The sequence below is a fragment of the Psammomys obesus genome, unplaced genomic scaffold (assembly GCF_907164565.1).
Source record: "Psammomys obesus unplaced genomic scaffold, mPsaObe1.curated_primary_1811, whole genome shotgun sequence".
Lineage (NCBI taxonomy): Eukaryota > Metazoa > Chordata > Mammalia > Rodentia > Muridae > Psammomys > Psammomys obesus.
Window position 1 is genome coordinate 13,274,848 of NW_026586173.1, and position 10,895 is coordinate 13,285,742.

The 10,895-nt window shown below is 56.0% G+C and overlaps 2 protein-coding genes across 4 annotated transcripts in view; both read left to right on the forward strand.

Annotated features, from left to right (window-relative positions):
* Positions 1-9,214, forward strand: part of Odad3 (outer dynein arm docking complex subunit 3) — a 15,322-nt gene extending 6,108 nt beyond the window's left edge. Inside the window, exons 2-13 of one of the 2 annotated variants that reach the window (XM_055601450.1) lie at positions 407-528; positions 610-687; positions 4,271-4,441; positions 4,534-4,635; positions 4,725-4,850; positions 5,486-5,608; positions 6,095-6,247; positions 7,171-7,331; positions 7,406-7,562; positions 8,124-8,279; positions 8,605-8,689; positions 8,817-9,214. In XM_055601450.1, the coding sequence (XP_055457425.1) occupies positions 407-528; positions 610-687; positions 4,271-4,441; positions 4,534-4,635; positions 4,725-4,850; positions 5,486-5,608; positions 6,095-6,247; positions 7,171-7,331; positions 7,406-7,562; positions 8,124-8,279; positions 8,605-8,689; positions 8,817-8,935 (1,553 nt within the window). In that variant the 3' untranslated portion in view covers positions 8,936-9,214. The remainder of the gene's footprint in view (positions 1-406; positions 529-609; positions 688-4,270; positions 4,442-4,533; positions 4,636-4,724; positions 4,851-5,485; positions 5,609-6,094; positions 6,248-7,170; positions 7,332-7,405; positions 7,563-8,123; positions 8,280-8,604; positions 8,690-8,816) is intronic. The other variant, XM_055601451.1, reaches the window with a different exon arrangement.
* Positions 9,215-9,671: 457 nt separating this feature from the next.
* The window catches only part of Rgl3 (ral guanine nucleotide dissociation stimulator like 3), a 21,681-nt gene continuing 20,457 nt past the window's right edge, over positions 9,672-10,895 (forward strand). For both annotated transcript variants that reach the window (XM_055601448.1, XM_055601449.1), the window contains exons 1-2: positions 9,672-9,740; positions 10,131-10,241. In XM_055601448.1, coding sequence (XP_055457423.1) covers positions 9,708-9,740; positions 10,131-10,241 — 144 coding nt within the window. In that variant the 5' untranslated portion in view covers positions 9,672-9,707. The remainder of the gene's footprint in view (positions 9,741-10,130; positions 10,242-10,895) is intronic.

The following is a 10,895-nucleotide window of genomic DNA, read 5'->3' on the forward strand; positions in this document are numbered from 1 at the left end:
TCCTCCTCCTCCTCCTCCTCCTCCTCCTCCTCCTCCTCTTCTTCTTCTTCTTCTTCTTCTTCTTCTTCTTCTTTTGTAAAAGAGTTCTGGAGCTGTAGCCTGGTAGAATATTTGTCTGGCATATTCTAACCCCAGCATGGCATAGACTGGGTGTGACCTGACAGTCACATCTGTAATCCCAGTTTTGGGAGGTAGAGGGATGAGGAGTAACAGCTCAAGGCCAGCCTTAGCTATATGAGTTTGTAGCCAGCCTTGGCTAAGTGGAACCCTATCTAAAAACAAAACTAAAACAAACAAATTAAAAAAAAAACAAAAAACAAAACAACCTACCACCACTACCAAATAGGTCTTTTCTCTCGGAAATGCCACCCACCTACCCAATGACAGTGACTTTTGTCTGCCCCAGAGGGTGACCGGAAGGCCTTTTTTGAGAGCTCCCAGTGGAACATGAAGAAGAACCAAGACACCATCAACCAGCTTCAGGAAGAGATCAAGGCTCTGCACATGCAGCTGAAAGACCTGCTGCAGGTGAGGGCGCACAGGTGAGTGGCAGGCTTGGGGAGGCAAACCCGAGGCCTGAGGAAGTGACTGGGCTCCTCTCCTTGGCAGGGAGATTCGAAAATGGTCCACGAGCTCATTCAGGAGTGGAAGTCAGAGAAGCCGTACCTGAAGAACAGGACCTGTGAGGTTAGCCCCACCATCCCCATCCCCCTTCACTCCCTCCTCACCAGACTTCCTGCTTCCAGGAGCTTCCTCCCCAGGCTTTCTCCATGCCAGCTGCTGATCATTTAGTCACCCAATGGGAAACACACACACACACACACACACACACACACACACACACACTAACATTGAGTTTCGTATGTGCAGTCTCAGGTGCCTCAGCACATGTGTGGGGGACAGACACGACTTTTGGGAGATGGTTCTCATGTGAGTTTTGGCGTGTGAATTCAGACCAGCAGGCTTAGCGGCAAGACTGCTTTTACTCACTGAGCCATCTTCTCGGTCCATCCATTGAATCTTTATTAGATATAGACTTTGTGCTTGACCCGGTGTCAATGTCGATGACCTTGTGGTGATAAAGCAGAGGGAACCTTCCCAAGAAGGTATGCCAGAGATGGAAGACTGACAGGTGTTGGGTGTAGGGGGGCCTGCCTCTATTCTCAGCATAGGGAGGCAGGAGTTAAAGGCCAGCCTGGACTGCAGAGTGAGACCTGAAACCCAGGGTTGTTAGGTAGGTATCAGTCTGGAGAGATGGCTCAGGAGTTAATAGGCCATATTGTTCTTGCAGAGGACCCCAAGTTGGATTTCAAGCATCCACTTGAGGCTGCTCATGCCTGGATATAACTCTAGCTCCTAACCTAATGCCTCTGAGCACATTTGCACATACCCACATTCATATACATAAACCTGAAATATATCATTAAAACAAAGAAAGCAAGGTAGAAAAGCTGAGTTTGAGACCAAGGGCTAAAACTGGGAGACTGAAAAGATGTAAGCCACCAAGACACTGCTTGTGTGTCCAGTTCTGATCAGCTCTTGTATCAGGGTTTTGATCAGGCCTGTGTCTGCCTCCCTCCTGAGCAGACCAGAGGTCCCCCCTGGACAGCCTTCCTGATGGGCTGCCTTCCTGATGCGCAGCCTTCCTGCAGCTGCTCTTCTCTCCAGGTGGCCAAACAGCAGCTCCAGACCAGTGTTGTCTTCCTGGACACTGGCACAGCAGCCAAGTTTATTTGTGTTGAGGCCACCACAGTTGGTGTGGCCAGATGAGGGCCTGGCATTGGAATAGTGTTTGATTATTGGTAATGCCAGGAACCCATCTCTCCTGTGCCATTGTGGGCTTCTCCCCATCTGAGGCCAGAGTTTTTCTCTTTGGAGACACCTTCCTCATCCTCTTTGCTGTGTGAGGCTCTGTGGGGCCACCCAGTGGCTACATGCCAGTTCCAGTATTGTAGTAGCTAAGCTTTATGATGGGGGTGGGGAGGGGAAGGAAAAAGAAACAAAAACAAAACAAAAAAGATCCTTTAAAAATAAATCTAGGCACTGGGGGCTGGAGAGGACCTGGGTTTGATTCTCAGCACCCAAATGGCAGCTCACAACTGTCCTTAAGTCCAACTGCGGGGGATCCAGTGCCCTCTTCTGACATCCGGGAGCACCAGAAACAAACAAATGGTGCAGAGGCAAACATACAGACAAAACACCACTACATATAAAATTAAAAATGAAATAAAAATGTTAAATGTAAAAACTGTAGTGGGCAATGGGCTAGGAACCCGGGGGATGACTCAGTCAGTGGTGTACTTGGTGTGCAAGCATGAGGACCCGAGTATTATTTCCAGAACACATATAAAAACTTGAGTGTAGGAGCGGGAGAGATGGCCCAGTGGCTAAGAACACCAGCTGCTCTTCCAGAGGTCCTGAGTTCGATTTTCAGCAACCACATGGTGGCTCACAACTATCTTTAGTGGGATTTGATTCCCCCTTCTGGCCTTCGGGCATATATGCAGACAGAGCACTCATACATTGATTGATTGATAAATAAATAAATAAATAAATAAATAAATAAATAAATAAATAAATAGAATTTAAAGCCAAGGATGGTGACAAACACCTTCATCTCAGCACTTGGGAGGCAGAGACAGATCTCTATGAGTTTGAAGCCAGCCTGTCTACAGAAGGAATTTCAGGACAGCCAGGGCTACACAGAAAAATCCTGTCTTGAAAAACAAAACAAACAAGTCTGAGTGTAGGCTGGAGATAGGGCAACAAGCAAAGGTGCTGAGTATGGGAACCTGAGTTTGCTCCCTGAGACCCAAATAAACAGTGGAAGAAGAGAACCAGTTCCCCTGCACAAGCTGTCCTTCGACCTCCACATGTGCACCCACATAGAAAAACACTTAGAAGTGAGGTCCAGGTGTAGATGCATGCACCTGCCACCCCAGCACTGGGGAACTGAAGACAGGAGGACCCCATCACTCTCTCAACAACCACCTAGTGAGCCAGCTGGCTTCAGATTCAGCGAGAGACCTGTCTCAAATTAGAAAGTTGGAAAGCAGTTGAGAAAGATACAAGACATTGACCTCTAACTTCCGTGTAAGCAAGTGCACGTGTCCCTGCACATACGCACACACACACACACACACAGAGAGAGAGAGAGAGAGAGAGAGAGAGAGAGAGAGAGAATTTAAAAGGTAGAGCCTAACAAATGTTTATTATTAGGCTATAATTATTATTTGCCATTTGCCCTATGATTTTCATGGTGGTATTTAACCCACTATCATGAATAACAAGACATAGACACTTGTTAGATTTTATAATTGCCTTATTTACATTGGGCTGGGCAAATATTCTACCTACACTGTCTCAACAACCTCACCATTCATCTCCCAGCCCCATCTAATATCATCTGCCTTAACCATCCCTATCTTATAAATACTTGCCTGTATTCGTCATCTGGGCCTTTCCATGCCATTATTGGAGTCCTTTCCCCAGCCCGCATGGTTTCTTCTCCATGCTAACCCATCGTGGCATCCTCCTTCCTTGTCTCTTCCCATCTGTCCCTTTCCCATCCATCTCTTTCCCATGATTCTCCTGTCCTTCAAAGCCCAGGAACCTTAGCCATGCCTACCCCATTCTGCCCTGCCCAAGTATAGGCTATTTATTCAGCCAACCAGGCAACAACAAGGATAGGTATATCCAGGAGTAGCCAGATCCTGAGGGCCAGTCATCAGCATCAGTATACAAGCATCAGACCAACTCTCAAGAGAAAGAGATAGGAAGGGAAGGAGAGAGAGAGAACTGAAGGTGTAGCTTAGACCGTGAGGTGCTTCCCTAGCACACACAAAGCCCTGTTGATCCCTTGAGCGTCATAAAATGGGAGTTCAACGGTATACTAACATGATCCAAACACCCAGGAGGTAGATACAGCAAGATCACAACTTCAAGCTTATCTCTGGCTGTGTGCAGAGTTTGAAGCCAACCTAGACTACAAAGACCATGTGTTTAAAAAAAAAAATGGAAAAGGGAGCGGGGAATAGCTCACAGGTGTAGCCTCCATCGAGCTGTGCAAGGGCTCGAAATTTCCTATGCACACACAAACACACGAACAAGCACGCATCCACGCATGCTTGGTGGCACAGATTAAAAAAGAAAAAAAAATGGATGCCAAGGGTCCTGGAAGCCAGCTAGGAGACCAGAGAGACACGGGCTTCCAGGGGAACAAAAACTCTCGAGGGCAAGCTGAGGCTGCGCTCTCCGCCTTCCCCTGCAGCAGGCCCTGGAATACCTGGAGCACCAGTTCAGGGAGAAGGTGAACCAACTGAATGCCCTCAGACACCAGGTAGCGCTGCGGCAGAAGCGGCTGGAGGAGCTGAGGCTGCAGCACAGCCTGCGTCAGCTGGAGATGGCAGAGGCGCAAGACAATAACACAGAGGCTGCCAAGGTGGGGCCCCCGCTGAGGCCGGCAGGGGGCCGGGGGAGGCACGGAGGGTGGCGAGGCAGAAAGAACTCGGCCCAGCTCTGCCATCCCTCTAGACCATGCGCAACCTGGAGAACCGGCTGGAGAAGGCCCGGATGAAGGCCGAGGAGGCAGAGCACATCACCAGTGTGTACCTGCAGCTCAAGTCTTACCTACAGGTAGGCACACTTTGCAGACAGAGTCAGGTGAGGAGGGCGAATCCTGCCAGAGGCAGCGGTCACAGGCCTTCCCCTTCTCCGTGCGCCAGGAGGAGAGTCTCAGCTTGGAGAACCGGCTGGACTCCATGGAGGCTGAGGTGGTGAAGACCAAGCACGAGGTGGAAGAGCTGAAAGTGGTGAATGAGGAGGCTCTAAATGCCCGGGACATCGCCAAGGTACTCTCCTACCTGCCCGGGGCGGGGCGGGGCGGGGCGTCCTTCTCCGCTACCAGAGTGCTGTGTGACTCTTCTTGGGAGATGGTATGGTCCACCCCCCACCCCACATAAAACACTAATCACAGCCAAGTGGGTTAATGCACACCTTTAATCCCAGTGTTCGGTGTCAGAGGCAGGATCTCTGTGAGTTCCGGGCCAGCCTGGTCTACAAAGTTAAAAAACAAAACAAAACATCCATAATCTACTCCACCAAAGCCCAGTTTGGAGATCAATGAGTTCTTGGGGTTTCTTTACAGAGCATGGGTGAGGAGTCACTGACACGAAGGCCACACCTCTAAAGTTCCACTCACCGGAGCCTCCTCACCCATCCATTGTCACCTGGGGAGGGGCCTGGTGAATGTTGCTTCTCGGGCCTTGTAAGTGTCATGGACTTGCTGAGTCTTGAGCCTCCCTCTCCCTCTAGGAGGGAGTATTTCAATTCAGAGAAAATAGCTCTGGGATCCCAAGGGCTCAGGGAATCCCCGTCAGAATTCAGTTGTCTTTAAGCCATTCCCGGCAATCGCACTGCTGCTGTGTCTCCTGGGGCCCGCTGCTTCACCTCTGGCCTGGATACCAGATACCCTTCTGCCCTCCAGAACCAGCTGCAGTATCTGGAGGAGACTGCGATCCGAGACCGCAAGAAGCGCGAGCACTACATTACCGACTGTAAGAAGAAAACCGAAGAGAAGAAACTTCAGACAGAGCGCATGGAGCGCAAGGTGCGCACATCTAAGGGTATAGGGCTTCACCAGCCGAAACCAAGGCCCCAGTCCTGCTCCGCACCCACATGCTGACCCAGAGCCCGCCTAACCCCGCCCCTCCCTGACTCCGCCCCCATTGATGCAGCGGTTCCTCGAACAATCTCACTTCAGCCTCCCTTCCTAGGAGAGGCGATGGTGTCCTGTCCTGCTCTGAGTCTCTGACTCATCCTTCCTCATTTAACTTAGGCCTCTTTGTTCTAAATCTGACTGGGGGCCTGGCCTACCCGCTTCCGGAGGCCACTCCCTTATATGCCCCCCACCCCTTCCTTACCCTGGTTCCCAGACCACCTCTCTGACTCCTGCTGGGATACCAGTACCTAGTCCCAAGCATTTTCTTGTTCCCCACAACCCAAGTTAAGTGGGACCCTCTCCTGGCCTCTGCACCAAACCCTTCTCTGGAGTTGACTTTGGCAGTGGCCTTGACTGTCCCCAACCCTCAAGTAGACCCACCGAGAGCACGTACTGCTGCAGTCAGAAGATACAATCCAGGACTACCAGCGCCACAAGGAAGAGGAGCTGAGGCAGCGCTGGAACATGTACCAGATGGAAGTGATGTTTGGCAAGGTCAAGGATGCCACTGGAGTGGCTGAGTCGCATGTGAGTGCCTTGGCCTGCACCTGAGCAAGAAAGGCTCCTCTTTCCTTAAAGGCATCCTCTCCTGCCCACTCCAACTCCAGCAGAGCCGGCCACACTGTCCCTCGCTTCCCAACCATTCTTCCTCTGAGCTGACTTCTTTGGCATGTCAGTTCTGGGAGCTTTATTTGCCAGGTTCTGTTGTCAGACCATCACTGTGTGGAAGGCCTAGCCAGCAGGCTGCCCAGGACTGCCCCTAACCATGGAACCGGGGCCCTGTTCTGTGCCCCACTCTTGCGAAGGGCCATGCTGTCTAAGACCCGTGTGTCTCCCTCTGGTACCTGATCCTGCTTGAGAACTCTGCCTCCCACCCCCAGTCAATTTTCTCCAGTTTAGGTTCTCTGCTACTTCTTGAAAGGGGCTAATCCAGGAGATCCACACTCTGACCTTCGAGGTCAGCTGGGGACCCATTTGCCAGTCCAAGGGCCTTCTTCAGAAGTGGGTCCAGAACTGTTGAGACGGCTTAGTGGGGAAAGATGATTGCCCCAAGCCTGACAACCTGAGTTCCATGTCTGGGCCTCATGAGGTGGAAGGTGAGAGCTGGCTGACCCCTCCCAACTTTCCTTCCGAATCTACATGTGCGCAGAGGCACATGCTGACACAAACTGCTGAGAGGGCCGATCACACCCCAGAGGCTCAGCATCTTTGCGTTATTTGGTGAGACACCCCGTCAGACCTTGCTGGCATAGTGATTTTTGAACACTGCTCTGCTTCCTCCCGCATGCTGATTTTAGCTGACTCAAATATAGGCAGGAAAGGGCATGGGGGAAAAGTACAGCCTTGAAGCAGCTGGGAAACTGACCCACAGTCCTCATACATAGCTGTGTGACACAGGCAGAGCCTGAGCGCCCTGACCCAGGCTCTGACCAGAGATGGGTGGCCCGCAGGCGGTGGTTCGAAGGTTTCTGGCCCAGGACGAGACATTCACGCAGTTGGAGAATCTCAAGAAGGACAACGAGGAGATGTTGTTGAAGTTGAAGGAAGAGAAGAAGCGGCTCCAGAGGGAGCTAGAGAACCTCAAGTACTCAGGGGATGCCACGCTAGTGAGGTGAGGCCTCGGTGGTGAGGGAGGCCGCGGGGGCGCTAGCCGCAGGGAGCCGCTGAACCTCCGGCTCTCGGCAGCCAGAGGAAGCTCCAAGATAAGATTCGGGAGACGCTCACTAAGGAGGAGCAGCGGCACAGCGACGTCCAGGAGCGACTGGAACGCACCTTGCGAGCCCTCCTGTTGGCCAAAGAGTGCCTGGAGCACCTGGCCGACAAACTGACCCACGTGGAACTGGTAGGCCCCGCCCGGGGGAGGCCCCACCCCAAGGAGCTCCGCCCCTAATGGCCACTGTCCCTGGGAAACCTCGCCGTAGAAGCTCTGACCCTGGCAGCCCTGACCACGCCCGCGTAGCCCGCCGTAGCGCAGCTGGAGTTAAGGTTCACTCAAGCCATAGGGTCCCAGCCCTATGTCCTGCCCAGATGCGAGGCCCCATTTACAGAGGAAAGCCCCACACCACGCCCCACTGTCCGGGTCCCACGTTCCTAGGGGAAGTGCTCTTTTGTTCAAACTCTGACTCCATGGGCAAGACCAACCATCCTGCCCAACCCAGAGCGTAAGCAGCCCAACTCCAGTGGTGCCGCCGGTGGAAGAAAGTCCCTCCTTGTCTGCAAGAGCTCCATCTCTTCAGAAAGCCGCCCTCACAGTGGTCTAGCTCACGTTAATCTCAAAGACCTCCCTGCCCTTTGGACCTAAGACCAAAAGCTCTGCCTTCAAGGCGAGGGCTTTAATTTAGAGGCCTTGCCAGTAGAGGTGGACGCGGCCCTTCTCCGCTAACTTGGCCCATCTCTGCTGCAGGATAGTAGCGTTTTGGCAGGAAAGAAGTTAGACCCTGACACAGAGGAATACGTGTCCAATCTGCTGCTCGTTGTCCAGGAAAAGCTGCTCAAACTGCAGGGGCAACTGGAGAGCTATGAAGTGCCCGAGATGGTACGACACATAACAGAACGAGAGGTGCGCAGAAATCACCGGCCTGCAGGGAATCAGAGCTAGGGGAAGGGTGGAAGACCAGAGGGCAAGGGGGGTGGTGGTGAGGGGTGAGCTTAGTCTCCAAAGAAGAGTAGCGTGGACTGAGCGGTTCCCAGAGTCAGGGGCGGCCTACCGTCAGGGCCTCAGAAACCAGGAGCGGGCTTGAGTGACTAGGTAGGGCTGCTGGGAAAGGTGGGGCTCCCAGGGGAGAGCCGGCAGTGATCGCCACCCAGAACCCTGGCGTTGCGGCGGGAGGAGGTGGGCAGACTGTCACTGCAGTTCCCACACCGCTCTTCTGCCCTCCCTGTAGTTCCTGGCCACCTTAGAAGGAAAACTGCCAGCTTACAACACCCGAATCCTTCTGCCTGTTGCCAGTGTCAAGGACAAGTTCTTTGGTCAGTGTGGGGGCGGGGCGAGGGGGCAGAGGGGGATGAGTGGAAGGGGCACGAGGTGGCCTTAGGTCAAGGCCGGGAAGGGAAAAAGAAACGATCTGTTACCTTCCCCGCCCCCATGCCTCCGTAGACGAGGAGGAGAGTGAGGAGGAGGACCGTGACGTGGTGACCCGCGCTGCGTTCAAGATCCGTTCCCAGAAGTTAATTGAAGCCCGCAGCAAGAAGCGCAGTAGATCGCGCAGGTCCTAGACTCAGTCAAGTCCCATTGGATGCCTCCGGGTCCAGGGAGCCCCCTGGACCCTCTGGGTCCACCTACGGGTGTGTACTGGGGGGAGCCCCGGGGGCTCCCTCAAGGGCTGGAGGAGGCTCACGCAGGGAGCTCCGCAGGCCAGCAGCGCTCGGAGGAGAGGAAAGGCCGAGCCAGCCAGAAGTTCCCACAGTAAATCTCTCGAGGCGTTTAGCGCTCGCCTTACAATCGCGCAATAAAGGTCACTGACCAACCCCCCTGGGTATTCACCTCCTTTTGACCCTGCGCCAACCCCGAACGGCTGCCCCCCCCCCCAACACACACACAATGTAGGGCCACAGACCCTTCGCGGCTTCCAGCCTGACACGATAGGGCTCCCATCACGTGTGGTACAGATTCAGGGCGCTCTCCTTCCCCTCCGGACATCGGAGACACCCCCCACCAGGGCCTGATCGACCCCAACCGAGCACAGGGAACTTCCCGCCCGCCCGGGGGCGCAGACCTGTGGGCCAGTGTCCTCCCCCACCCCCCCCACCCCGTCCCCATCTCTGGGGTCCGGGAAGACTCGTGTCTGGGTGACAGATGAACACACACCTCTGGGCAGGAACGGGGCTTCTGTAGGTTGCCCTGGGTGCGGGGGTCCGTCTGGGGACCTCGGGAGTCCGGGAACCGCCTCGCCCGGCCCCGCCCCGCTAGTGGACGCTCGGCCGCCCCGCCCCGCTGGCCCTTCCGCTTCACTCGGCGGCGCCAGGGAGCAGGACGGGCACCGGGGCCATGGAGAGGACGGCGGGCAAAGAGCTCGCCCTGGTAAGAGAAAGCTGGGGAGCCGCGGACCCCGCGTCCCTAGCGCACCCCGGATTCGGAAACTCCAGCCCCGGGTTTCTAACCTCTGCTAAATGCAGTGTCCCGGAGTCCCCGTTTGGGCACTCAGAGTTCCTGACCCCTCGGAGCGGCTGGTCTGGGGGATGGGTCCGGGGGTCCGGGCGCATCTCGGGAGGAGGGGACGGAGAGATTCTTTGTGACTCTGGACTCCGGGGTGTCCCCAAATGAAACTCCATCCACTCGAGACCCCTGGAGCAGAGGGACCCACGTGGGGTCCCACCCCAGCCTCACGCACTCTGTTCCGGGAGAGCGGGCCGAACGTAAAGGCAGGGGGCTGCGGCCGGGGGACTTCCCTGAGCTCGCCTCCACGTGCAGGCGCCGCTCCAGGACTGGGGCGAGGAGACGGAGGACGGCGCCGTGTACAGCGTGTCCCTGCGGCGGCAGCGCAGCCAGCGCGCGACCCCGGAGCGGGCGGGAGAGCGCCAGGTGAGGCGAGGGCCGGCCGGGCTCGCGGACCCGGCGCTGGGGAGGGGAGGGCGGGGAGGGAGGGCCGGGCTCGGGGACCCCGCGGTGGGGAAGGGAAGGGGCCCGGGGAGCGCGGGCCCGGCTCAGGGACCCGGCGCTGGGGAGGGGAGGGCGGGCCGGGCTCGGGGACGCCGCGGTGGGGAAGGGAAGGGGGCCGGGGAGCGCCGGCTCGGCGGTGGGGAGGGGGGTCGGGGAGGGCGGGCCGGGCTCGGGGACCTGGCGCTGGGGAGGGAGAGCCGAGGGGGAACCCGCCCCGAACCACGGGGCCAGGAGGAAGGGCGGAGCCTACGGGCGGCCAGGTGAGTGGAAAGGGCCCGGGGGCCGCTAGCAGGCTGGATGTGAACCCAGGAAACGGGGTAGGGCCGGGGGAGAGCGCTTCCCCCGGGGGCGAAGCCGACCAGCCGGGAGCGGGGAAGCTGGGAGGGGGAGCGGCCAGGTGGTGGTGGGTGGGGCCGAGGCTTGGCCGGCGAAGCGAGGCGGCGAGGCTGACCGGAGTGGCCGGGTGGGGAGGGCACCGAGGGGAGTGCTTAGTGGAGCTGGGTGTCCTGCAGGGTTGGCGTGGGCGGCTGACCACCGGATGTATATATACATATATATATATATATATATATATAT